The sequence below is a fragment of the Zootoca vivipara genome, chromosome 10 (assembly GCF_965207765.1).
Source record: "Zootoca vivipara chromosome 10, rZooViv2.hap1.1, whole genome shotgun sequence".
In the NCBI taxonomy this organism is placed as follows: Eukaryota; Metazoa; Chordata; class Lepidosauria; order Squamata; family Lacertidae; genus Zootoca; species Zootoca vivipara.
The window spans coordinates 19,991,323-20,015,427 of NC_142593.1; the positions used below are offsets into that span (position 1 = coordinate 19,991,323).

A 24,105-nucleotide genomic window follows, 5' to 3' on the forward strand; every position below is an offset into this window, starting at 1 on the left:
CCATTAGAGTTGTGGTCCCCCCCCCCCTTCTATGCCACTAACTGGTTAGCAGCCAAGTGGTGCTCTGCAAACGCCGGAGAAGCTCCGGCCCTTTTCCTCCCGCGTCTCCCTCGAGGGGCGCGCGACCCCTTCGCCAAAGAAGGTGCCTGAGACAAGCGGGCGGGCGGGCAGGCTGCTGCTGCTTGCTGCTCCTCCTTGCAAAGGCGCGCCGGATCCCCAGGATGCCGCTGATTGGCGCGTGAGGCGGCGCGCGCTGAATTCGTGCGCGAGGCGAGGAGAAGCGCTTGCCTGGGATTTCCCCACCCCCTTGTTTGCATTGTGTGGCCCTCGCGCTTTGTACGGCAGCGGGGTCGGGACGGATTTGCGCGCGCGCACACACGGGCTTGTGGCTGAGGGAACCACAGACGGAGAATTCCGAGGGACCGGACTTGTGTGCAGACGTTGCCACCGCCTCCGCCTCCTCCTGCTGCTCCTCTGGAGAAGAGCGCATGATGGCGGCAGCGGCCGCCCCGGCCGTGGTGGTGAGCCTGAGCAGCACGGCGAGTAGCAGCAGCGACACTTCCAGCACGGGCGAGGAGGAGAGGATGAGGCGCCTCTTCCAGACCTGCGACGGCGACGGCGACGGCTTTATCAGCAGGTAACCACAGCCGCTGGGGCAGCCAGCTGCTCTCTGCGCGCGCGCACACACACACCCGCAGAAAAAGTGGCAGCTCAACTTCTGAGCAAGTTTCTCAGATGTGAGCTGCGCTTCATGCACGACGGAGGTGCAGGGGAGTGCCCGCGGACAGACAGACCGGCAGACAGACAGACGCTTCTTGGGCAAGGGGATCAGCAGGGCGGATCAGCATCACACCCAGGGCAGCGTGCTGGCCAACAACACAAATATTTTTAAACAAATACAAATACAATAGCCATCGCACGCTTATCCAGCATGGTGTTTGTTTTATCCATTGTCTCTAGACCTGTGGTTCCCAACGTAAGGCACACCCCTCACAGGGGCGCTATTTGATTTTTAAGGGGGACAATTTGGAAACTTGTTTAGACCAAGTTAATTGCCTTTTTGGCTTCCTCCATCGTGAATAGTAGTTCACTTTTTGAATAATAAGAATTATATGTCAATGGGGAATGGGGGCATCAGGATTTTAGAGATGCTTTTGGGGCATGGCCAAAAAAAATGTTGGGAACCACTGCTCTAGACATACACTTTACACATTCAGTATTCAAACATATTACTTGGCGTAACCCTTCCACTGAGAATATTGAGCAGTTGGTATAAGAAGGTCTTGTTTCTGGTCATTAACATAGTTAAAGAGAGGGGTCCACATTTCTTGGAAGGTGACTCTCTTCATTATGCCTTTAATTTCCCTCCTTTGTCTGGTGAGATGCTCAGACATTGCTGTATCCCAGATATTATTTTCCCATATGTTGAGGGGTTCTTCCATTGCTGAGCTATCGCTAATCGTGCTGCGGTCAGGAAGAAGCCTACTAGTTCGCCTGTGGTGTGCCGGCCTTTATGGCAAGGTGGTTGCTGTGATAGAAATGTGTGGTTAACTCTTTCGGAAGAAACTGCTACCCAGCAAGTTATTCCTCTCCTCTTTTTTTGTTTTGTTTCGTTATTGTGGTGTCAGGCAGTATGTTCTTTGCCCTGGGAACTCTCGAATGCACAAGTGCTGATTATAGCTGCATAGTGGTGGGGACTCCAGGCGTTCTGTTCGCGCCCCGAGGCACTTTCTCCTTCATTACTACTGTGCATGCTGAGCTGTAGTTCAAATTAAGCTGAGCTGGTAGTTTTAGGTTCATTTGCACCAATGTTGAGGGAGCAGGTTGAAAGGAGAAGGCAGCTTTTCAATTTCACTGTTACACATGAATGTGAAGGCCCTTGTGCTCAGCTCAGGAAGTTGCTTTAGCTTGGCATTGTGGCAACAGTAATGGTTCACACCTTGCTGCCAGCCAGGGAGAGGGCAGGGTCTACATTTCCTGTTCCCAGTTGTCCAAGAACTGACCCCGTTGCTAAAGGGCTTGGCACTGCATGATCAGGGATGGGAGTGAAGTACCTGTGAACCTCTGGATTTCCTTGGACTCCAGCTCCTCCCATTGGCATCAACAAGCATATCCAGTGATCAAGGGTGATGAGAATTGTGGTGCAATGACATCTGGAAGTCAATGGGTTTCTGGTAGCTGGTCCAGAACATCTCAGGAGGCTTTGGTAGAGCTGAAAGGAGTGAAAGACTTGATAATGATTGTGTTGACCCTTGATGTGGTTGTCTTGATGATCTTATGGATGGCACTTTGGAAGACATAGAAGCAAAAGGGTGTTTTTAGAGGGTACCTGTATTCATTCATTCATTCATTCTTTCTCTCTCTCTCTCTCTCTCTCTGGTGATCACTCATAGCAGAGTAAAATTGTCTTCCATAAACATAGTTTTAACAATGAGTCCGTAAGTGACTGTGGAGGCCAATTCTGGATCCATATGTCCTTCCACAGTGGGGACATTGGTTTCCGGCCGGGAGTTGATCACGGTGTGGATTTGCCAAGCGTGCCTTCCTCTTAGCACGTTTCTCCCTTGCGCCCTGAGATTGAGTTTCTTCAAAGCCCATGACACCTTTGGTAAAGGCTGTTCTCCAACTGGAGCACTAGCAGGCCAGTATTTCCCAGTTGTCAGTGTTTATACTACATTTTTAAAGATTTTCCTTGAGACAGTCTTTAAACCTCTTTTCTTGACCACCAGCATTATGCTTTCCGTTTTTAAGTTCGGAATAGAGTAGTTGCTTTGGGAGACGATCATCAGGCATCTGCACAACATGACCAGACCAACAAAGTTGATGTTGAAGAATCATTGCTTCAACACTGGTGCTTTGCTTCTTCCAGTACACTGATATTAGTATACTGTATAACACTTGTGAATAATGACATACAGAGCGTGCACAGCTGCAGGTAGCACTGCCAGCCAAGGTAGCATGGGCATAGCCAAGGTGGGGCAGGGGGGCAGCTGCTCCCCCTGAGATCAAGTAAAACAATAGAAATACTTAACTGACCAATCACGTCGGTTCTGTCCCCCAACAAAAGTCCTGCCCCCCTTAAAAAAGTCCTTGCTACACCCATGCAGGGTGGGTAGTATACAAGTTATTTCATTTGTTCACATGCATTGTTTCCCCTCTGGTGGGAAGAGGCACAGGACAGAAGCAAAAGAAAATTCCTATAAACACCCCCTGGTAAAGGTAAAGGGACCCCTGACAGTTACGTCCAGTCGTGAACAACTCTGGGGTTGCAGCGCTCATCTTGCTTTACTGGCCAAGGGAGCTGGTGTTTGTCCGTAGACAGCTTCCAGGCCATGTGGCCAGCATGACTAAGCTGCTTCTGGCAAACCAGAGCAGCGCACGGAAATGCCGTTTACCTTCCCACCGGAGCGGTACCTATTTATCTACTTGCACTTGATGTGCTTTCGAACTGCTAGGTTGGCAGGAGCTGGGACCGAAGAATGGGAGCTCACCCTGTCACGGGGATTCGAACCGCCGACCTTCTGATTGGCAAGCCCTAGGCTCTGTGGGTTAGACCACAGCACCACCTGCGTCTCTCCAATTCCACTATGTGTATTTCTGTGAAATGTTTATGGTGTGTGGGTGTGTGGGTGTGGGGGGGAATGTCATGTTTTTACATGCCCCAATGAATAAAATACACAGTTCTACTTACAGCTTGTCTGATTTTCATAGATCATAGAATCAAAGAGTTGGAAGAGAGACCCCGAGGGTCATCTAGTCCAGTGTTTCCCAACCTTGTGCCTCCAGCTGTTTTCGGACTACAATTCCCATCATTCCTGACCACTGGTCTTGCTAGCTAGGGATGATGGGAGTTGTAGTCCTCAATCCTGCCCACAGACGTCTCTGGTGGGCTTGAACCACCAACCTTCTGGTTAACAGCCACATGCACTGAACGATTGTGCCACCTGAGGTGCTATGTAGGGCTAGTTTCAAGATACATGTTTTTAAAATGTTTGGGAATTGATAGATGGTATTATGTAAGGGAATTTTTATTTGTGTGTATGCGGTTAACCTGCCAACTCATAGTTGTTGGGTTTTGTGGATTACAGTGGTGCCTCGCTTAACAAACGCCCCGTAAGACAAAATTTTCGCTTAAAGAAAGGATTTTTCTAGCGGAGGTTGCCTCGCTAGACAAATTCGTTTTACGAAAAATTTGTCTAGCGAATCGCGGTTTCCCATAGGAATGCATTGAAATTCAATTAATGCGTTCCTATGGGCAATTTTTTTTAAAAAAAAAATTCAATGCATTCCTATGGGATTCGCTAGACAAATTTTTCGTTATAAGAATAGACCCGTGGAACGAATTAAATTCGTCTAGTGAGGCACCACTGTACTGTATTGGCCTGAATATAAACCTCACTTTCCCCCCAAATTCCAACTGTGAAAAGTTAAAGTGTGGCTTATATTCACATCTTTATGGTATGCAGCCAGTAGCACAGGGCAAACAGCACCAGGAGTGCAGCAAAGCGGAGCCTGCCCTGTGCGTAGTCCCCCGTCCTCTCCCCCAAGGTCGGGAAGGGAGAGAGGAAGAAGAAGGAGTTTGGATTTCATATCCTGCTTTATCACTACCCTAAGGAGTCTCAAAGCGGCTAGCATTCTCCTTTCCCTTCCTCCCCCACAACAAACACTCTGTGAGGTGAGTGAGGCTGAGAGATTTCAAAGAAGTGTGACTAGCCCAAGGTCACCCAGCAGCTGCATGTGGAGGAGCGGAGACGCAAACCCGGTTCCCCACGAGTCTACCACTCTTAACCACTACACCACACTGGCTCTGCCTCCCCCCCCCATATGTAGCCAGGAGCAGTGAGGAATGGAGAGGCTTATATTCGGGTATTTTTTTCTTTCCCCCACTTCCATTTCAAAGGCGCAGCTTATATTCGGGTGCGGCTTATATTTGGGCCAATACAGTAGTTATTGAGCCAGGAGGTGTAGTGTCCATCTCTTTCCACTAGTATACCACATACATCTTTGTATCTCGCCCTTAGTATTGTAATAGTGTTTGGGGGAGGGGGTTCAGGTCAAAGTTGTTGAGCTTTTTTTTAGGGAGGGAAGTACAGTGGTACCTCTAGTTGCGGACATGATCTGTTCCGGGGTGCATTCGCATCCCCAAAAGTCAGCAACTAGAGAAGTGCTTCTGCCCAAGCACGGAATGCAATAGAGTGCTTCTGTGCATGTGCGAATCACGCAGAATGGTTTTGTGCAGGCGCGAAGCATGCAGAACGCTTCTGCACACATGCGCATAGTGAAATACTTCCGGGTTTGCCGCATTCGCAAGCCGAAAAGATGGAACATTAACCTAACGCAACATGAGGTATGACTGTACCGCTTTTGGGGGGTTCAGGTCAAAGTTTTTTGTGGCGTGCAGGTTGTTTAGCGTTTTCTGGAGAGGGAAATGTCAAACTTTATTAAAGGGAAAACGAGAAAAGGCTCTCACCAAAGGTTCGCTAAGGAAATAAACAGCCTCACAGCGAAAACTCTGTCTTCCGTTCTAGCGATCATGGCCGATTGGATTTAGGGGCCGGATGCTCTTATGTTGGACATCTCTGTACTATGGCAACCTCTCTACATGCACTTCTAACTAATATAGTTTAGCAATTCCTCTTTTGTTTCTCCCAGGGAGGTTTACATCATTGTAAATATTGCTTCTGCACAGTTGACCTGGTGGCATGTTTAACGTACCATGCAACCGATGCCCGTTTTCTGAAGTACTGGATGTTGCTTGCATCATATACTTGAAGGACCATGTGGACAAAGGCTTTTATTGTAGACCCACACCAACATGGGAGGAAGAAACTCAAGTGGAATATAGCTATGGGACACTGTGGGAAACAGCTGTGTTCCTTGTTCTTTCCAGCCCCCTTTGCTTCCCTCCAGGGCATTGATGGAAATTTTTTAGGAGTAGTCTATGTCTCTTTACCTTCTCTAACAATGTAGTCATGGCCAGGGTGGATTTGATTTCAATCATATCAATTTAAATCACAATTTAAATCACGATTTAAATCAGTAGTTGGTGAGACTTGATTTAAATCTTTTTTTTACAGAAAGACTAATTTTTGCTGGTATAATTTTAATATTTACAACCAGATGAAGGTTTCATTTTTGGAATAATAAATTTTCAGAGTAGTTTTTACAGTTATATCAAAAATTACTGATTTGGTTATACTATTAGAAATACATAGACCGATAATTATGAAATTATTGTGAGGTTTAATAAGTTAACTGTTTATATTTGGACAACTGCTGTACTTTATTGGAAGGAGAAAAACAATCATTTCCTTAATAACAATAAAAAAACCCTTAGTCTGAGTTTTAGAACACATGAAAAACTTAGAACAAATCCTTATTTCCTGATGAATAGCCTTTGGACTATAATGTTCAGTAACTTAAATAGAAAACTATCTTTAGAAAGATTTTTCCTCCAAAAGCATTTTATTTTAAAAATCCAATTTAAAATTTTAAAAATCTGATTTAAATTTAAAAAATCTGATTTAAATAAAAATATATCTTTTTTAAATTTTATTTTTAAAAAATCATTTATTTTTATCCACCCTGGTCATGGCCCCAGTAGAAGCTGCATGCTACTTTAACTCATTGTTTCCAGATACAAGCCTTTAGGCTTGGCTTTGCTCTGCAGTCAATAGTTCAGACATCTGTATGTTTAATTGGGAGAAGAGAAACATAAAACCTATAAATGCCCAACTTCTGGAGCACCACTGAACCAGTAAATCCTAGATAGACCACCAACAGTCTTTTCTTCTAAATGTGCAATTTACTCTGTGGGTTATGAATATTTAATTTTTTAAAAAACAACAACAACCAGTTGTATCATTCATGCAGCTCTGAAATTAATTTAGCCTCCTTTTGTCATTTCCCTACCCTTTGTGAAGCCGCTTCTCGGCCACCAGAGCCAGCTGAGGGAAGAATTGCATTTTATTCTTTTGGTAAAGGCAAGCACTTTTCCATTGCACATGTCTTCGTTTAGTGGATGGGGACAAGTCAGTGCAGAATGCAGCTGTTAGGCTTGTAACTGGGGCAGCGCAGTGGAACCATGTGTCACCAGTCCTGAAAATGCTGCACTGACTGGTAGAGAGCTACCAGGCCAGATTGAATGTGTTAACACTAGCATATCAAGTCCTAAATGACTCGGAACCTGAGTACCTCAAATAGTGCCTCCTGCAATATCAACCATCTATGAGAGATGAAACCTTATTGGTGGTGGTGGTGCCACACTGGTAGCTGCCCAGTTGACAGTGACTTGTGGCAGTGCCTTTTCAGTGATGGCTCCCTGTTTGTGGAATGCCTTCCCTAGTGAGGTGTCATTATTGACTTTATTTTGGGAGAGGGAATTAAAACACCATTGTTTACTCAGGCGTTTGATGGCTGAAGGACACTGTTCCTGGCAACCCCAAGATCATTGGTTGTGTGAATGTTTTTTCATAGTTTTAAAGAGTGTTTTAAAACTGTTCTTGGTTGTAGCTCTTTCTAAACATTTTACCATTACTTGGGCTCCTTCAGGAGGAAGGGCAGGATATAAATCGAATAATATATATTTGCATGCATAATGAAGTTATATGGAGTCTCAGCTGTGGGAACCCTTTGCTGCACATTAAACTGAAAACTCTTTAAATACTTGCTGGGTAGTAGAGCCGCCACACATGGAGAGGAAAAGAGCACCTCCTGAGAGAACAATTAATTGTCAGTCTATGAATAGTTAGGCTGACATTTTAAAATGGCAGATAAAAGGATAATTGCTGGCTGATATTGGATGGGAATTCAATTTGGCAGTGGAATATAATTTGGAACTCATCTAGTCAAATGGCCTACATTATACTTTCCTACCAGAATACAGACATTTTTGTAACTAAATTACCAAAATGCAATGATGTCTGTTTAAAATTCAAATACTGTAGTGCACAGCAGTAATATTTTTGGCAATTGGTGTTTTTTTAATACATAAAAAGTGATGGCAGCAAAAATGATAAACAATTATTCTTTATTTATTTATATCCTGCCTTTGAGTTGGGAGTTGAAAAGCTTTGCTGGTGCACTGTAAGTAGCCTGGATATCTACCAATAGATGCTGCTCTCCATTCTGCCCACTGTTGGCTTACAAGAAGTGGATGGTTGTGTAAAGTACTGTAGACAGTATCTTAGGGGTGAGCTATACTGTATACAACACTGAGTTAGGTGCAGTTTTCCCAAAGGGGAAAAAGCAACCTGTGGAGAGATGGTTGAAAAGCGTTCCTTGAACATTCAGTGGCAAGTGCATTTATGCACACACAAGAAAGCCCTTTGGGAGATTGGAACTGAACAGGACTCGCTTTCATGTGAGCAAGAGACATTCTAGCTGTTCTTGCAAAAAAATTAAAATAAATTAAAAGCTAGTATCCTAACTGTAAAATGACAAGACTACTGCAGAAACTGAGACGTTTATTGGGAAATGATTCAGCCTTGAATAGGATTATTGGAACTCTTAGGGAAACGCCTCTCCGCTTCTGAACTGTGGTTTAGTTTAAAGATGGTTTTGGTCACATGGGTTGTGTGTATTGCTTGCTTAAAATGTACAGGCTAGGCATTGCTCTGAAGAGTTGATTTTTTCCCCTCAGCGGTCTGTGATTTAGACCAGTGTTTCCCTAACTTGGGACTCCAGCTGTTTTGGGACTACAGTTCCCATCATCCCTGACCACTGGGCCTGCTAGCTACGGATGATGGGAGTTGTGGTCCAAAATCAGCCAGAGACCCAATTTTGGGAAACTGGAGGGGATGGTGAGTCTCCTATTCTGGCAATTAGGAGACAGGCTCTTCTGCCCTAAGGCAAGCTTTCTCTTGTACAGTACTGTATTTACAATGAACAGATAAAGGTTCCAGGGCAGTTGCAGTTCTGTGTGACTGAATTGTTCTCTGTCCTAGAATCAGGTGTTTTCAGTCTTGTTGTTGTTGTTGTTTTTGCAGGGGACTCTCAGCGAGTCTCACTCTGCTTCCTGTCCCCTCTCCTTGGGGCAGGGTTTTTTTCCTCCTTCCTTCTCTGTTCTTACTGGTGGCTTTCCTTTGTAGCCCCTCTCCACCTTGTTTCGCAGGTTAGTGGTTTGCTTCTTGCAAGCTCGCACATGTAATTTTAATAGGCAACCTGAATGCTGAAGCATGTGCTCCAATCCAAGATATAAGCTAGTGTCAGAAACGTTGAAAACATTAAATTATCACACAGTACAGTTCTGTTTTGCGTCATAATTATTTTTACAGATTTGCAAAATTGTAAACCCTGTAAGTCTTAAATTTGTGTTCAGTCATGTATGCATGTGTAAGATAAGGTCTCTAATTAGAAAGTCAGGCCACCTTAATTACCAGTGGTATAGGAGAGTACAGTAATGATCCCAGTTCACAATTGTGTTTTATAATTTGCTTTGTGTACTGTACATATGCTTTGTTTTTTGAAATTGCTAAGAGATGTGCTTTATTCTTACTTCAGGCAGAGAACATTTATTTGCAACTGCACAGCAGCATAATGTTGGAACAAGCAACAGTAACATGTTAACTTTAATTTCACTATATTACAGTATAAGGTTATGCTCTTGACTTTTGTTTTACTATGTTATGGTGTTGGAAATAAGATAGGATTATTTTGAATTCTCTCATCAAGTTAACCATCATAGCCCAACCATTTAAGGAAATGCATGCTGAAAGTGTGTCTCTTTTGGGGGGTAAACAGCCTTAAGGAAAAATTGACATTCATTTAGCAGTGTTTGTTTATGTTATTTATACTTGAAATATAATAAAATAAAAGTAAATAAAATCCCAAAATCTGCAACCTTTGATTCTTCAAAGGGCTGCACATAAATCTTGCCATTTGTTTTGGTTTGGTGTTGTGAGAATTTGGGTGCAGTGAGATCTGGTTTTCAACACTGTTCTGTATCTATCACCTACTAAGCATTCTAGATTCAGGTAGGTAGCCGTGTTGGTTTGACGCAGTATATATATTGTCCAGTAGCACCTTAGAAACCAACTAAGTTTGTTCTTGGTATGAGCTTTCATGTGCATGCACGAAAGGAGTGTGCATGCACACGAAAGCTCATACCAAGAACAAACTTAGTTGGTCTCTAAGGTGCTACTGGACAATTTTTTATTTTAAAAAAATATATATTTCTACTAAGCATTGCAATATACTGATATATCATGATATCTGAAATAAGGCTGTACCGTACTTTTCCGTCCAATAGATGAGTTTTTTTAAAAAATATTTCAAATAAATGTTTAACATTGGGGGTTGTCTTATACATGGATAGTGCAGGGTGGGGGTGGGTGATTGGTGGCAGCCACGAGCAGGAGATTGCCAGCGGCTTTTGGACAGGTAATTGGTGGCTGCGGCAATTGGGCGGACAATTTGCTGCTGTTGGCGGTGAGCGGGCAGACGATAGGTGTCTTTGGCCAGGTGTGCAATCTCCCCCCCCCCAAAAGCTCAACAACTCTGGGCAATCCCCCCATTTCCTTAATTTGCAGTCCCCAAAAAATGGGTGTCGTTTTGTACACAGGGACGTATTATACATGAAAAATATGGTAACTATGTAGAGGGCAGCGGGATAATGTATTGGCAACTGCGACTACTTAGGGGTCTAAAACGGATACAGTTTTTGCTTTCCCTTCACATGTTGTTACAACTGTTATTTTATAGCCCAGACCAACAGGGGCAGCAGGAATCATGTGAGAAGTGAAGACTGGCTTCACAGTTTTTCCCATATTGTAGTTTTTTTTTTACATAGCGCACATATAGACACATTGTGCTATATCTCCGTGTCAAATATTATGAAAACATTATTGCTTTGTGGATTTCAAACTGACTTTGGATGATGTATCGATATATTGCCTTGCCTTAGTGGGGATTATTGTTGGGTTTTTTAAGCTGGGTCATGCCATTGCAAGTAGATAAATAGGTACCACTGCAGCGGGAAGGTAAACGGCGTTTCTGTGCACTCTGGTTTCTGTCAGTGTTCTGTTGCGCCAGATGTGTTTTAGTCTATGGAGTGCCGCGCCCCATAGTCGCCTTTGACTTAACCGTCCACAGGTCCTTGATCTTTTCCTTTATTGGTTTTTTTTAGCTGGGTCATTGTGTGTGATGTTTCTAGATGACCTTAGAGCAGCCATCCTTACTTGTTGCCCTCCGTACATTGTTTGGAACGACAGCTTCCACAAGACATGGACTACAATTTATTTATCTAACAAAACTGATATACACCACTTTATAATAGCATCAACCGCTGTCTAAGCAGTTTACGAAAAACAGTATAGAATATTCATAAAAGTACTGATAGAATCAACAGACTTTAAAAACAAATAAGCACAATAAAATTCCATATCTGAGTAGGATGGCATAAAAAAAATTTTTTTAAGCAGGCATTGGAAATGGCAAAAGGATCTGTCTAATACTAAATAGAAAGGGAGTTCCAGAAAAATGTTGCTGGCAAACCAAAGATGCATTTCTTACAAATGATTTCTTACATGAACGTGATATAGCACTTGTCAAAGGGTCAGTTCCGCAGATGGAAGCAGGAGAGTGGCCGCATATGGCTTTAGGCAGTCTTTCAAGTCAGCTGCTGAGGGTTTTGTGTGCTAATAGAAACACCTTGAGTTTGACCTAGTAACAAGTCGGCAGCCAGTGCAACAGGAGTGTAATGTACTCAAAAGCTTGCCCACTATTTTGTGGTATTGGTTGGCCTAATGTATTGGGGTAGGGGAGCTGGGGCACCTAGCAATCAATGTGTCCCTTTAGTTCCAGATAGTACATGGGTAGATGAGTCTTAAAAAGCCCGGGACACAAATTTTAACAGCCCTCTAGCGGCTATGGTGGCTCATTCACCAGAAGTAACATATTTAGCGTTAACTCTGGATTCTGGAACTAAGCCTCCTGATGTATATTGTGCTCTAGGAGGCTTAGCCTGGTCATAATCGTGTATACAGAGTCACTTAAGAGCCAAACAGAATTATATAATGAACATCAGTAAATGGAATTAACGCTGGAAGCTTTGCACATCTGGTAGGAAAAATTGATGTGCCGCAATAAAATCTCTCAGGCGTTCTTAATTGTCTGCTTCACAGTTCCTAGTGATATTGGTAGGACTTTAGAAATATACCGTAGTTATGTTAAATTAATGGTTCACTGAACAGAATTTTGAGCAGGGGAGAGCACAAAAAATAGAGAGGCTAGGACTGTGAGTAAGACTTTGTGACTTGATGTTTGGTGTTTCTGTAAATGCCTTTCTGCATCTAGAACCCAGGCTTTTGTTAATTCAGATTACGGAAAGAGAGCTACGGTGTTGCTAGGCAGGCCTAGACTGCAGCATAGGTAATTAAGTGGTAAATCGTGATCATTTGACTGTCGTCCATAAGGAGCATCTTGCGGAGAAGCAAACTGAGCAAACCAGCTTGCTGTAAGAGGGACCCCTTTGGAGGTCCGTGGTTGTAAGAAACCTAGATTCTAGTCACAGCAGTGAGCTTCATTTTTCCATAAAAGGCTTCTAACAAGGATGTAGAAAAGCTAACAGTGAGAAGATCCTGCATGGAATAAAAAGGCTTCCTGAGCCTTCCTCTCTAATGTAAAGTGTCACATTTTTTGTGGTTCTTTTAAAGATCAGTGATATAAGGAGTAAATGTTGGGGAGAAAGAGAGTGATTAGGTATTAGGTGCATTCAGTTACTACAGTGTTAACAAGGGGCGTGGGTGGCGCTGTGGTCTAAATCACTGCGCCTCTTGGGTTTGCCAATCAGAAGGTTCTAATCCCCCCAACGGGGTGAGCTCCCGTTGCTCTGTCCCAGCTCCTGCCAACCTGGCAGTTTGAAAGCATGCCAGTGCAAGTAGATACATAGGTTCCTCTGCAGTGGGAAGGTAAACAGCATTTCTGTGCACTCTGGTTTCCATCACGGTGTCCCGCTGCGCCAGAAGCGGTTTAGTCATGCTGGCCACATGACTTGGAAAGCTGTCTGTGGACAAACGCCGGCTCTCTCGGCCTGAAAGTGAGATGAGTGTTGCAACCCCAGAGTCACCTTTGACTGGACTTAACCACCCAGGCGTACCTTACCTTACCTTACCTTACCTTACCTTACCTTACCTTACCTTACCTTACCTTACCTTACCGTGTTTAATAACTTAACTAAAAGTTGCAATCCTATAAAAACTTTCCTGGGTGGAAGTAAGTTCCTTTGAATTCAACAGGTCTTTCTTTTGAGGAGAAATGCATAGGATTGCACAGTGAAGCTTCAATTAATTTAAAAGTTGCACCTGTTTGATTAGGCAACAGATTAAAAAGAAAGCACATCGCTGTATTTTTTAATGCAAGTGCTTATAAAAGCTGCTGATGGCAAGCTCTATCTATTCTTAAGATGTATTCCCTCCACCTTTTGTCCTACAGGAGTGCTGTGTCAAGAGCAGTGTTCAAAACTCCCATTGTTCTAGGCGCATTTTGCGACAGGGAATTTCATTAGCGTGAGCAGTTTCTGAGCTCTGGGTGCAATACTGCGGCTAAGATTTCAGATTAAAACTGCAGACTGGAAGGAAAGGAGGACCTTTTCCTGCCTCCCCACTTCCAGCAACTCTTGAAGACTGGAGAAGAGACCCTCTTAAGAATATTAGCGGGGTGAGCAGGGGAAGGACTAGACCATGTGAAAACTGCAGTTCATTCATTTTCAGCTTTGTATTCTTGTTATAAAAAAAGCGAGCCTAGACATTCATTGTTGTGCCCACAACCTAGCTTTCATCTCAGTTTCTAACACTGGTCAAGAGATTGTTGGATTCTACTGTCTGATACTATGCAGTGGGTTGATGACATCAAAAGGTCATTGTGATGGTACACCAACAAACAGTCTGCTACACAGTTTTAACTGTCTCCGTGATGACCACCTTTCAACAACCCTGGGCTCTGGGTGTGTGTGAGAAGCAGGATCTTGGTGCTAAGGCCTGGCTACTTGACCTATGCATTTTCACTCGACCACCTGTATGGTCCCTATGTGCACAAAAACTGTTTGAAACCTGAAAATAGTAGGGTTTCCGTACTGTAGTTTGTATGTGCATAAGGACCACACAGGAGGTCTAGTAAATATGTGTTTAGTTTGTGATGAGTTTGGACTTGCCTCCCCATGTTTAGGAAAAGATATTGAGAACTTGTGAAGAAACCTGTTTGAATTGATGTGTGTTGCACAGAGAGCTAACATTTATGAGCTTTTAGTGATTTCATGGTCTGTGATTCAGATTTTAGCATACAGGTTTAGAGATGGTGTTTTAACTGGCTTTTTTTTTTAAGAGTCTCTTGGAATTTAAATAGGTGATCTTATTCCTGTATGATGCCACTGAAAGGAGTAATTTCACATTTTTATGATAATTGTTACATAGCTTGCTGGAGGAAAAAGGATTACTCTTGTTTGCTGATAATCTGAGAAGTGGTTTTACATTGCCTCCTTATGGTTTCTAATATATTTGTACAAATTCTTATTTCACATATTTCAGTTTGTCACTGGAGAATTTGTTTAAACCTATTTCGGAATAGGTTAGGGTAGTCATGTGTATTTTATCCGCATGCCTTTTCCTTCTCCATTTTACAGCCCGCATTGAGTTTGAAAAGGACTTTCCTTACAAATGACCTCAGTTTCCTTGGTCAGGATCTGATAAGCCCACAAATGGTGCAGATAAGGGGGGTTCAGGGCTCGCCCACCTGTCCATGAGCCAGGGAAAAGCAACTATCTTGGGTGGCAGAAGTCCAGGAGGCAGTGCCCCTCCAACAGTGGAGAACCAGCACTGGCTTTTTGCAAGATCTCACGGCGCTCATGAAATCTCATGAGATTTTGATGAGGTCTTGCAATATCTTGCCAGAAGCTGTTGTTGCTTTGCATGTGCCATCGCACAACCCAGCTAAGGGAGGCGGTGGCGGTGGCATGTTTTGCCTCAGGCGGTGAAATGGGACATGCTGTCTCTGGGCATATTATATTATCTTTTTTATATATAATAAATTTTATTAATTTTCCATTAATAACAATCCAATATAGACCGCATTCATGACAGATGGTCATCCAACCTCTGCTGAAAAACCTCCAAGGAAGGAGAGTCCACCTCCTCTCGTGGGAGTCTGTTCCACCGTCGAGCAGTTCTTACTGTCAGAAAGTTCTTTCTGATGTTTAGTTGGAATCTCCTTTCTTGTAACTTGAAGGCATTGGTTTGGGTCCCACCCTCCAGAGCAGGAGAAAACAAGCTTGTTCCCTCTTCCATGTGGCAGCCCTTGAAGTACTGTATTTGAACATGGCCAGTATCAGCATTTGCACTCTTTTGAGCCTTCCAGTTGATCAAGGCAGAAGCTTCTGAAATACAATGCAACCCTTGTTTTATTTTGGATTGCTTCCATTTTCCGAGTTCAAAGATTGCTTTCCCCTTCATGTGGGCCTCATGCCAAACATTTTTGTCTGAGGAGCCTTCCTTAGCAAGTGTAAATTGGGACTAATAAGAAGGAAAAAAGCATTCAAAGATGTAGAGAATTGTAATGAAAACTTCCCCTCCCTCCTTCTATTTTTTAAAAAAAGTAAAGAAGGGGTAAAGAACAAATTAAAGTCATAATGCACTTCATTGAACATTTCAAGCAGGATGGGTGGTGGCAGGGATGTCCAGACAAGCCTGTGAAATTGGTTTGGAAAGAACTACTTGAATACCTGTAAGCTCTCTTTACTGTTGCTGAGAGTATTCATGTGCATCTGACAGAATTAGCAGCGAAAATAGGGACTGTCTCCCTTGTTTAGTGGCCGTTCTCTAGGTGTTAATTAGCACGGTTCATTTTAATGAGAACATTTGCCACCTAATTCCTGCTGATACTTTTATTAGGAACTAAATTTTAAAATATGCAAAGCATATTTGCGCAATCTCAGTAAAGGTGGCAAGAAATGTAGAACATTAAATTATATATTTAAAAAAGGTTAACCGTAATAATAAGAAAGTGCTACCCTCCGAAATTAAAACTTGGCTCATGAGAACATTAACTGTGAAGTGAAATCAGTATGGTTTTGCCAAATAAAATTCAATACAGCATTTGCTATAAGAAAGATTTACATTTTTTTAAAAGACATAAATCTGATGATAGCAGATTAAGACCATTTTGGTAACCCCGTGCTTTTTGTTTTATGTTACAATTCCCATCATCCATGATCATTGGTTCTGCTAGCTAGGGATGATGGGAGTTGTAGTCCAAAACAATTAGAGACCCAAGTTTGGGAAGCCCTGATTTCATTTGACTACAATATTATGTTCTGTATATTTTGTTAAGGAATAAAATTGTCTTGTTAAAGTATATAGCTGGTGCAGTTTGATCATAGGGGATTGTGAGCAACCTAAATAACCCTATACCCTTGCCTTGGGACTTTTAGTCAATCTACAGTAGAGTGCTGCTGCTTTATATTCAGTAGGTGCTGGCAGGTGTCAGGGGCTGTGCTGAGGAGGGCTGCACTGAGGAGGAATGGTGGGAGCCTCCCGCTCCCCCTGCTCCTGATCAGGATCCTGAATCTTCCCAGGAGCAGGAGGATAGTATAGATTTGGAACAGTGGCTTGCAGAGGGACATAGTTCAGAAGGCAGAAGCTGGGAAATACTGGATGGGGAACAGCTAGGAGAAGAAGCATTGGAGGGTAGAGAGCTAACAGATTCACTGTCTCTGGAAAGCATTCCTCCACTTAGTCCAAGGACAAGAAGAGCTGATAAGGTGGCAGAACAGAAAGCTCTGAGATTACGAGCTTTTTTCCAAACTATAATCCGGTCCTAACAGTGTCTGAGGGACAGTGAACTGGCCCCCTGTTTAAAAAGTTTGAGGATCCCTGTTCTAGAGGCTGTCACAGGGCTCTTTGACGTGCTAAGGAGGTTCTTACATGGAAGTCAAGGTCTCCCTGAATGCAGTCGTATTGTTCTTTTATAAATAGGACCTAAATAATAAATCTTTAAGCCAGTTTGACAATGTTGTTTTTGTGGATAGGATTCCCACTGTGTTTATGCTGGAAAATTTTTGATCTTCTACTCTGCTGCAGACTTCCCAGGAGCCTTCTAAATGTCTGCATCACAGAGAATTGAAGCTATTTTAACTTGCCAGTATCTCTTTGATCAATTAATAGTGTTAGAAATGAATCTGTCTCGTCATACTCCTATTAGCATTGGGACTTTTCCCAGAATAGCAGCTGCTGGCTGAACTACATTGCAGCAGGAACCTTGCCATGTTTCACATTCTTTGACTTCTCTTTGGGGGAGTCCTGTCTTAGTAGTGGGGAAAGCCACTGTGGTTTCAGCTTTCATGTTTGTCTTTCGGTTTTCATTTCTTATCGCTTAGCAAGAATGTTATGTTGGCTTAACCATCTTGTAGTTCTGGGATCTTTAATTGGATACTGCTATGCAAGTTCTTTTAAATTAAGAGCTAATTTCCTGAAAGAGGCAAATTAGCTTTGATTCCCCCCCCTCTCCCCACATGCTCAAATGGGTATTTATGAGTCGAAAACACTTTCTGTGTCACTAAATCAGCAAGGTTAATGGACATTGAGTGAACCAGATATGCAGTAAATCTATGAGTACATTCCACTGCATTAATACTGGAGTTTAAAAAAAGATATGAATGCTATACAGTGACTGACAGTCTTGGCAGTGTGGAAGCCAGTGCAGTGTTACATTTTGTGGCATGTAGCAGTAATATGTTGGAGGCCAGAAAACTGTTCATCTTGCTTATAGCTCTAGGCAGCTTAGGTTAATTGTTCCGAGCTAAGCTTTTCCGCACTGATATACTTTCCAAATGGGTTCTAATGTTGGGATGGATTTTAAGGGCTCTGTAAACTTGTGTTAGAATTTAACTGAAAGGCAAGGCTTTGAAACCAACACACAGTGCTAGTATAAGACCTAAAAGGTGATACAGTGGTACCTCTACTTACGAATAACTCTACTTACGAATGTTTCTACTTACGAATGGAGCTCCGTCCGCCATCTTGGATGCGGTTTAGATAGGATTTTTTCTACTTACGAATTTTTAGATCGGGTTGCTTCTACTTACGAATTTTTTCTCCCAATGCGTTCCTATGGGATTCAACTTACAATTTTTTTTGACTTACGAATGTGCGTTCGGAACGCATTAAATTCGTAAGTAGAGGTACCACTGTACTAAAAAGCACGGCCATTAAAAAGTTATTCACATAGTATCAAAAGGACACCAAGGTTATTCAGCGGTCGAACAGACTCCCACAAGAGGTGGCCATCTGTCCTGGATGCTTTCGTTGAGATAACTGCTGCTGAAAGTTGGACTAGATGACCCTTGGGGGCTCCCTTCTATCTATGCAATGCTATGATTCCGTGAAGTTTTCAAAGCTTCTTGATGAAAAACTTGGAAATAATAGTGTTTTGAATTATGGTGCTGGAGGAGACTCTTGAGAGTCCCATGGACTGCAAGAAGATCAAACCTATCCATTCTTAAGGAAATCAGCCCTGAGTGCTCCCTGGAAGGACAGATCGTGAAGCTCAGGCTCCAATACTTTGGCCACCTCATGAGAAGAGAAGAATCCTTGGAAAAGACCCTGATGTTGGGAAAGATTGAGGGCACTAGGAGAAGGGGACGACAGAGGACAAGATGGTTGGACAGTGTTCTCGAAGCTACGAACATGAGTTTGACCAAATTGCGGGAGGCAGTGCAAGACAGGAGTGCCTGGCGTGCTATGGTCCATGGGGTCACGAAGAGTCGGACACGACTAAACGACTAAACAACAACAACAACAACCATTGGAAATCCCCTCCCCCCACATCTAAAGTTGGTTTTGGCATGCATAGGGGAAATTCCTTCATTTTATTTGTAAGATTTTTTTAGCTGCCATAGGGTCCCAAGGGTGAGTTGCAACAATATAATCATACAAGTAAAACAATTCCAAACAAAGCAGAAGAGAGAAGAGCTAGGTCTCAGAAAAACACTTTAGCTGTCAAAGCCAAGGTAAAGTGTACTTGAACAAAATAGCACAATACGATGGCCAATAACAATGGCACTAAACACTATTTATAGACTAATACAAATGATCACCAGTGTCTAAAGTATCATATGAGCGCTGATCCAGAGCATATTTTCTACAGTGTTTATATTTACTTACATGTAAGATTGGCTTGTTAAGAAATTTAACTGCATCCTTCTTGTATTAATTCTTACAAGTCTGGCTGATGAAGAATTGATCAAGATTGGCTGATGAAGCATTGAACGAAACAGATAGGTTATCCGGCAACTCAGTTCCAGCGATATTTGGTGACAGATTATGTATATAGCGAACTTTTGAATTATTCTACCGCAACGGGTGAAGAAGATTCAGAGACTTTGGTTGCAATTTCTGATCATTTGTATTAGTCTATAAATAGTGTTTAGTGCCATTGTTATTGGCCATTGTGTTGTGTTATTTTGTTCAGCTTGTCTATATTGCAACACAGGGGTCTGTTTAAGGTAAAATGTACAGCAGAAGCTATAAAAGAGGGGAGGGGCCGTGGTTCAGAAGTTCCCAGGAGCACCAGGTAGGACTGGAAGAGAAACCTCTCTGAAATCTTGGAGAGCCACTGGCAGTCAGTGCAGACAATACTGAGATGGATCACTAGTCTGACTGTATATAAAGCACATTTCTGTAAAGGTGTTAGGTACACCTCTGCAGAAAGGGAGTTGCACAACTTAAAGGCTACCACAGAGAGAGCCCACCACCCAAGCTACCATTGCCTGAATTTTTTTGGGGGGTGGAACGTCCACACCTGACTTGGTTTTATCTGCATGTATTGGTGTGGGTTGTTTTCAGCTTTCAGTCTTACCTCTTTTTTTTTAGTTACAGGTAGGTAGCCGTGTTGGTCTGAGTCGAAGCAACAGAGTGTTTCAAGTGTATCTGAAGAAGTGTGCATGCACACAAAAGCTCATACCAAAATAAAAACTTAGTTGGTCTTTAAGGTGCTACTGAAGGAATTTTTTACTCTTTTTTTGCAGATTTGGTAATAGAAATGGCCAAAGGTTGTACCCATGGATCTGTTGGCTCACAGGATTTGTAAAATGTCATCTCATGTTTGGGAGTGATTGTATGGAGAGGAAAATGCCCAATTCACCTGTGGAAACATTGAATTGGTTGCAGTAGATATAGCTTTGCTCTTTAAAAAAGTCAGAACAAGGATTTATAGTAGGTCAACTGTTTGGATTTGTTGTATGATCAGATTCCAGCCAAACAAATATTTAAGGCATCCTTTTGTAGAACAGATCGGCATTAGAGTTTTGAAGTGTGTCAATAGAACATTATTTTATTTTAATTTAATTCATTAAATTTTTATCCCACTGTTAACCCCGAAGGAGTCCAGGGCAGCAAACAACAAAACTGCAAAAGAATACAATTAAAAGGGGGGAAAACATTTAGAAACAGTCACACATTCTCTCAGCTAATAATTTCAAGGTTTTAAAAATAGGGCTGAAAATAATGCCAATATATTTCACATCTGGCAAACCAATGCACCTCTTTGGTTTCAGATAGCAGCACATGGGTAGATGAGTCTAAAACAAACCGGGACACAACTTTTCACACCTCTCTAGCAGCTATGATAGCTCATTTACCAGAAGTAATGTCTTTAGTGTTAACTCTAGAAAGTGTATACTCGATTAACTAAGCCTCCTAGAGCATAATCTACATCAGGTTGTTTTACTGCTACTTCTTTGTTTCTGTGTTTCACAACCACTGTGTAGTCTTGGTCACACTCAGTTGCAATGATCAAGGCACCTACAAACGCCAAAATATAAAGTACGGGTATGTAGTTTCTCAAGGGTTTGCTTTATGTGGCTCTGCCAAGAAACCACTGGAGTTTACCATATGTTCAAACCAGGGCCGTCTTTAGCATATGCGCCGCCAGGGTGCAAAGATCCACCCGGCATCCCTTTTTTTTTAGGGGAGGCAAACTCAAAGTTGTTGACCTTTTTTGGGGGGGAGAGGGTGATCACTCACCTGTAACAATGTCGCAATGGGAAAAAACTGCTTTTGTTTGATGCTACAGAGTAATAGAACGACGGAAGAGGGGAGGTGGGGACTTGCACTCCATTGCTTTTCACTGCCGCCAATCGAGAGGGTATGCATTTGGTGCCCCTCAGAGTTCGGTGCCCGGGTGCCCCACACCCCTTGCACCCCTGGGTAGAGACAGCCCTGGTTTAAACATTACTTCTGTGACTGAAATCTGATCTCAAAGTTCCTTTTCAGAAATGAGGGGGGGGGGGAAATGAAGTTACTTTATCAGACTTGAAAACTTCTTTTGAATTACTGGCTACTAACCATCCAATACAGAGGTGCTTGTCTTTGCACTAAACTACAATTGTGTGGGTCTTCTCTTTCTCCCTCTCCCCTGTCTCTGATATTTCTAGGAATGACTTGCTGATGGTTTGCCGCCAACTGAACATGGAGGATTCTGTGGCTGAGATCATGCATCAACTTGGCGCAGATGAAAGTGGGAAGATTTCCTTTCAGGAATTCACACGATGCCGCATGCAGCTTGTGCGAGAAATCAGGAAGGAAGAAGTGGAACTCTCTCTGAAATCAGATGACTCTTGCAAAAAGAAAACATTAAGGGATAGAATAGCTTCCTGGCCAACAAGCAGCAATAACAGTTTGGGTAAGTGTTGCTTCGTTATGCCTCCATTGTCTAGAAGTAAAGATTACACAGATAAGGCCACCATCGTGGTATCATCTAGTTCAGGCTTCCTCAACCTCGGCCCTTCAGATGTTTTGAGACTACAATTCCCATCATCCCTGACCACTGGTCCTGCTAGCTAGGGATTATGGGAGTTGTAGGCCAAAAACATCTGGAGGGCCGAGGTTGAGGAAGCCTGATCTAGTTTATTGGAGTAAATAATTTTCTTTCTGGCATGCTTGTTTTAACATCATTTCCGGAAATGGTGCATGTATTTTAAACTATACATATTGGGAACACACTACAAACAGCTATGTGTAAAACATTTTGCTGAACATGGCTGTACATTTATTTCCTACGTCTGTGTAGGTGTGCTTTGGAAATTATATGAAGTCGTCAAGATCTCCCCATTGATACTTGCTTAGGTTATGGCAAGTAGCAACAGCTTGTTTCTCTGCATGAAAATAGAAAGCTTGGAAAGAGGATCTTAGGCTGCATTTGTTTCGGGCAGCTCTGCCCCTAATAGTTGTTTATTGGTGTGTTCAAAAAACCCCCAAAAACTGCAGTTTTAGGACCAGAGTTAACATGATCTCATTTTGACTGAAGTTCCACAAAACCAGGAAATTGGTGCCTTTATAGATGCACCATGTGATCAGCAATAATACTGTACATTGTCACAGACTGATGTGGTGTTTCCCCCCTGTGGAATTAGGCAATGATGTGTCCTTGCTTCCATCTTATTAAACTTATTGACTGATCTTCCCACAAATGTGGGTTCAATAACTTCTCATCCTCTTGCAACCCTTTTTAGAACTTAGATGATTGCTCACTTGATTTGCAGATTACTGTAGGAAAGAATATCTAACTATGCAAAGTAAAAAGTTACATTTTTTTAAAAAAAAGAAGGCCAAGTGTTCCAAGACCATGGAGAGCCACAAGTTAGAACAAGTTGATTCCTGCAAATATCTCAGGAATAGCTTTCATTACCAACTGGACTGTGCAATGCAAATTAGCACAGGTTGAGCAAAAATATACACTAATTAATTGCATTGCCTTGATATTTCTTCACAAAAAGCAGTAAATTTGTTGCAGCACCCTATGGGTGAACACAGCAATAGTTGTGAACCAGAATTTGTATGGAGCCTCAATCTGGTTTTCTGGGCTTAAGTTTTCATTAGGAACAGCTTGGTGTTTTTTTTCTTGGACCTATACTGGGTACGCCTAAATGTGTTGCTAGTACTACCCTTAATCATGGAAGTCTTAGCTCATAAAAACTTGGAATGGGTATACTTCACTCACTCTGAATCTGCTTCCCTGTCCCTCCTATTTCTCTGTTGTATCAGGTATTGCTCAATTCTTTTGTATCTATGTGGGAAGGAGAGTTAATGGGGAAAGTTTCTGTTGCTGGTTCGCCTTCTTTTTATCTGTGGTCTTTGTACCTAGCGCAAACCTGTGGTTTAGAGAATAAAAGATACAGATTTGAAAAAAAACTACATGCATCAGCTAATGGACCATGTGCAGCACAGTCTGGGCCTGTCTTAGTCTGCCTATAACAAATTCATATCACATCTACATTTTTCTGTAGTTACCTAAGTACAGAGTAACAGTTTTGTTGGCACATTTTAATGTTTTGCCCTCTAAGATCCTACATAGCAAATTAGCCAAACTTCTCTTTAAGGATAGGTGCCATCCTTACAACTTATTAGAGCTTGAAAAAGTTTCTCCTGGCCACTGAATGCTGCACAAGATTAAGTTTCCAAACCAAACTGAAGTTTATTTGGAGGCCTCCCCACTTTTAATGGGTTGCAGTAATCTTATCTAGAGGTTTATAAACTAATGTATACACTTCATTTGGCAATTGTTTATGAGTGATAATTTTGTATCAAGAATGTGAGCAAAAGTTACTTTGAAATAAAATTTTGCTTTCGTGCAAGTCTTTGTTTAATGTTTATGTTGAGGGATGCAGTTGCAGTGATAGCTGTTTACAGCTTGAACTGTGTCTAGCTACTGCCCTTTTTCTGAGGTGTGTGCCTAAGCCTGGCGACTTAAGTTGAAAAATTCCAGAGAAACTGTGACTTAGTTCTCTAGAATTATGTTTCATCATGTATGAGATCGACACTGACTTTGCTGCTGTTCGTTGGTGAACTACACAGCTCTTTTCACCAGAGGGTTAACTGACAAGATAGCATTAGGGTGCCACCTACTGAAAAAAAGAAGACAAAACAGTCCTGAAAATCTTTTGCACAGGTTGGTGGGCTGGGAGAGACGTGATTGTGCAAATGTGGTTGTTTTTGAGCTTTTAGAATGGTATAGAACGCAGGTATAGAACGCAGGCCATTGAAAGTACCCAATGTGTTGATGTCCCATGACAGAACTCTCTACAGTTCTGCTTGTAGAGAGTTAGCATATTGCTAATGT

General features: G+C 42.4%; 1 protein-coding gene across 1 annotated transcript in view; it reads left to right on the forward strand.

Moving 5' to 3' along the window:
• The first annotated feature begins 279 nt into the window (after positions 1–279).
• Positions 280–24,105, forward strand: part of MCC (MCC regulator of Wnt signaling pathway) — a 203,847-nt gene continuing 180,021 nt past the window's right edge. Inside the window, exons 1-2 of the mRNA XM_035099855.3 lie at positions 280–637; positions 21,422–21,669. Of these exons, the coding sequence (XP_034955746.2) occupies positions 489–637; positions 21,422–21,669 (397 nt within the window). The 5' untranslated portion in view covers positions 280–488. The remainder of the gene's footprint in view (positions 638–21,421; positions 21,670–24,105) is intronic.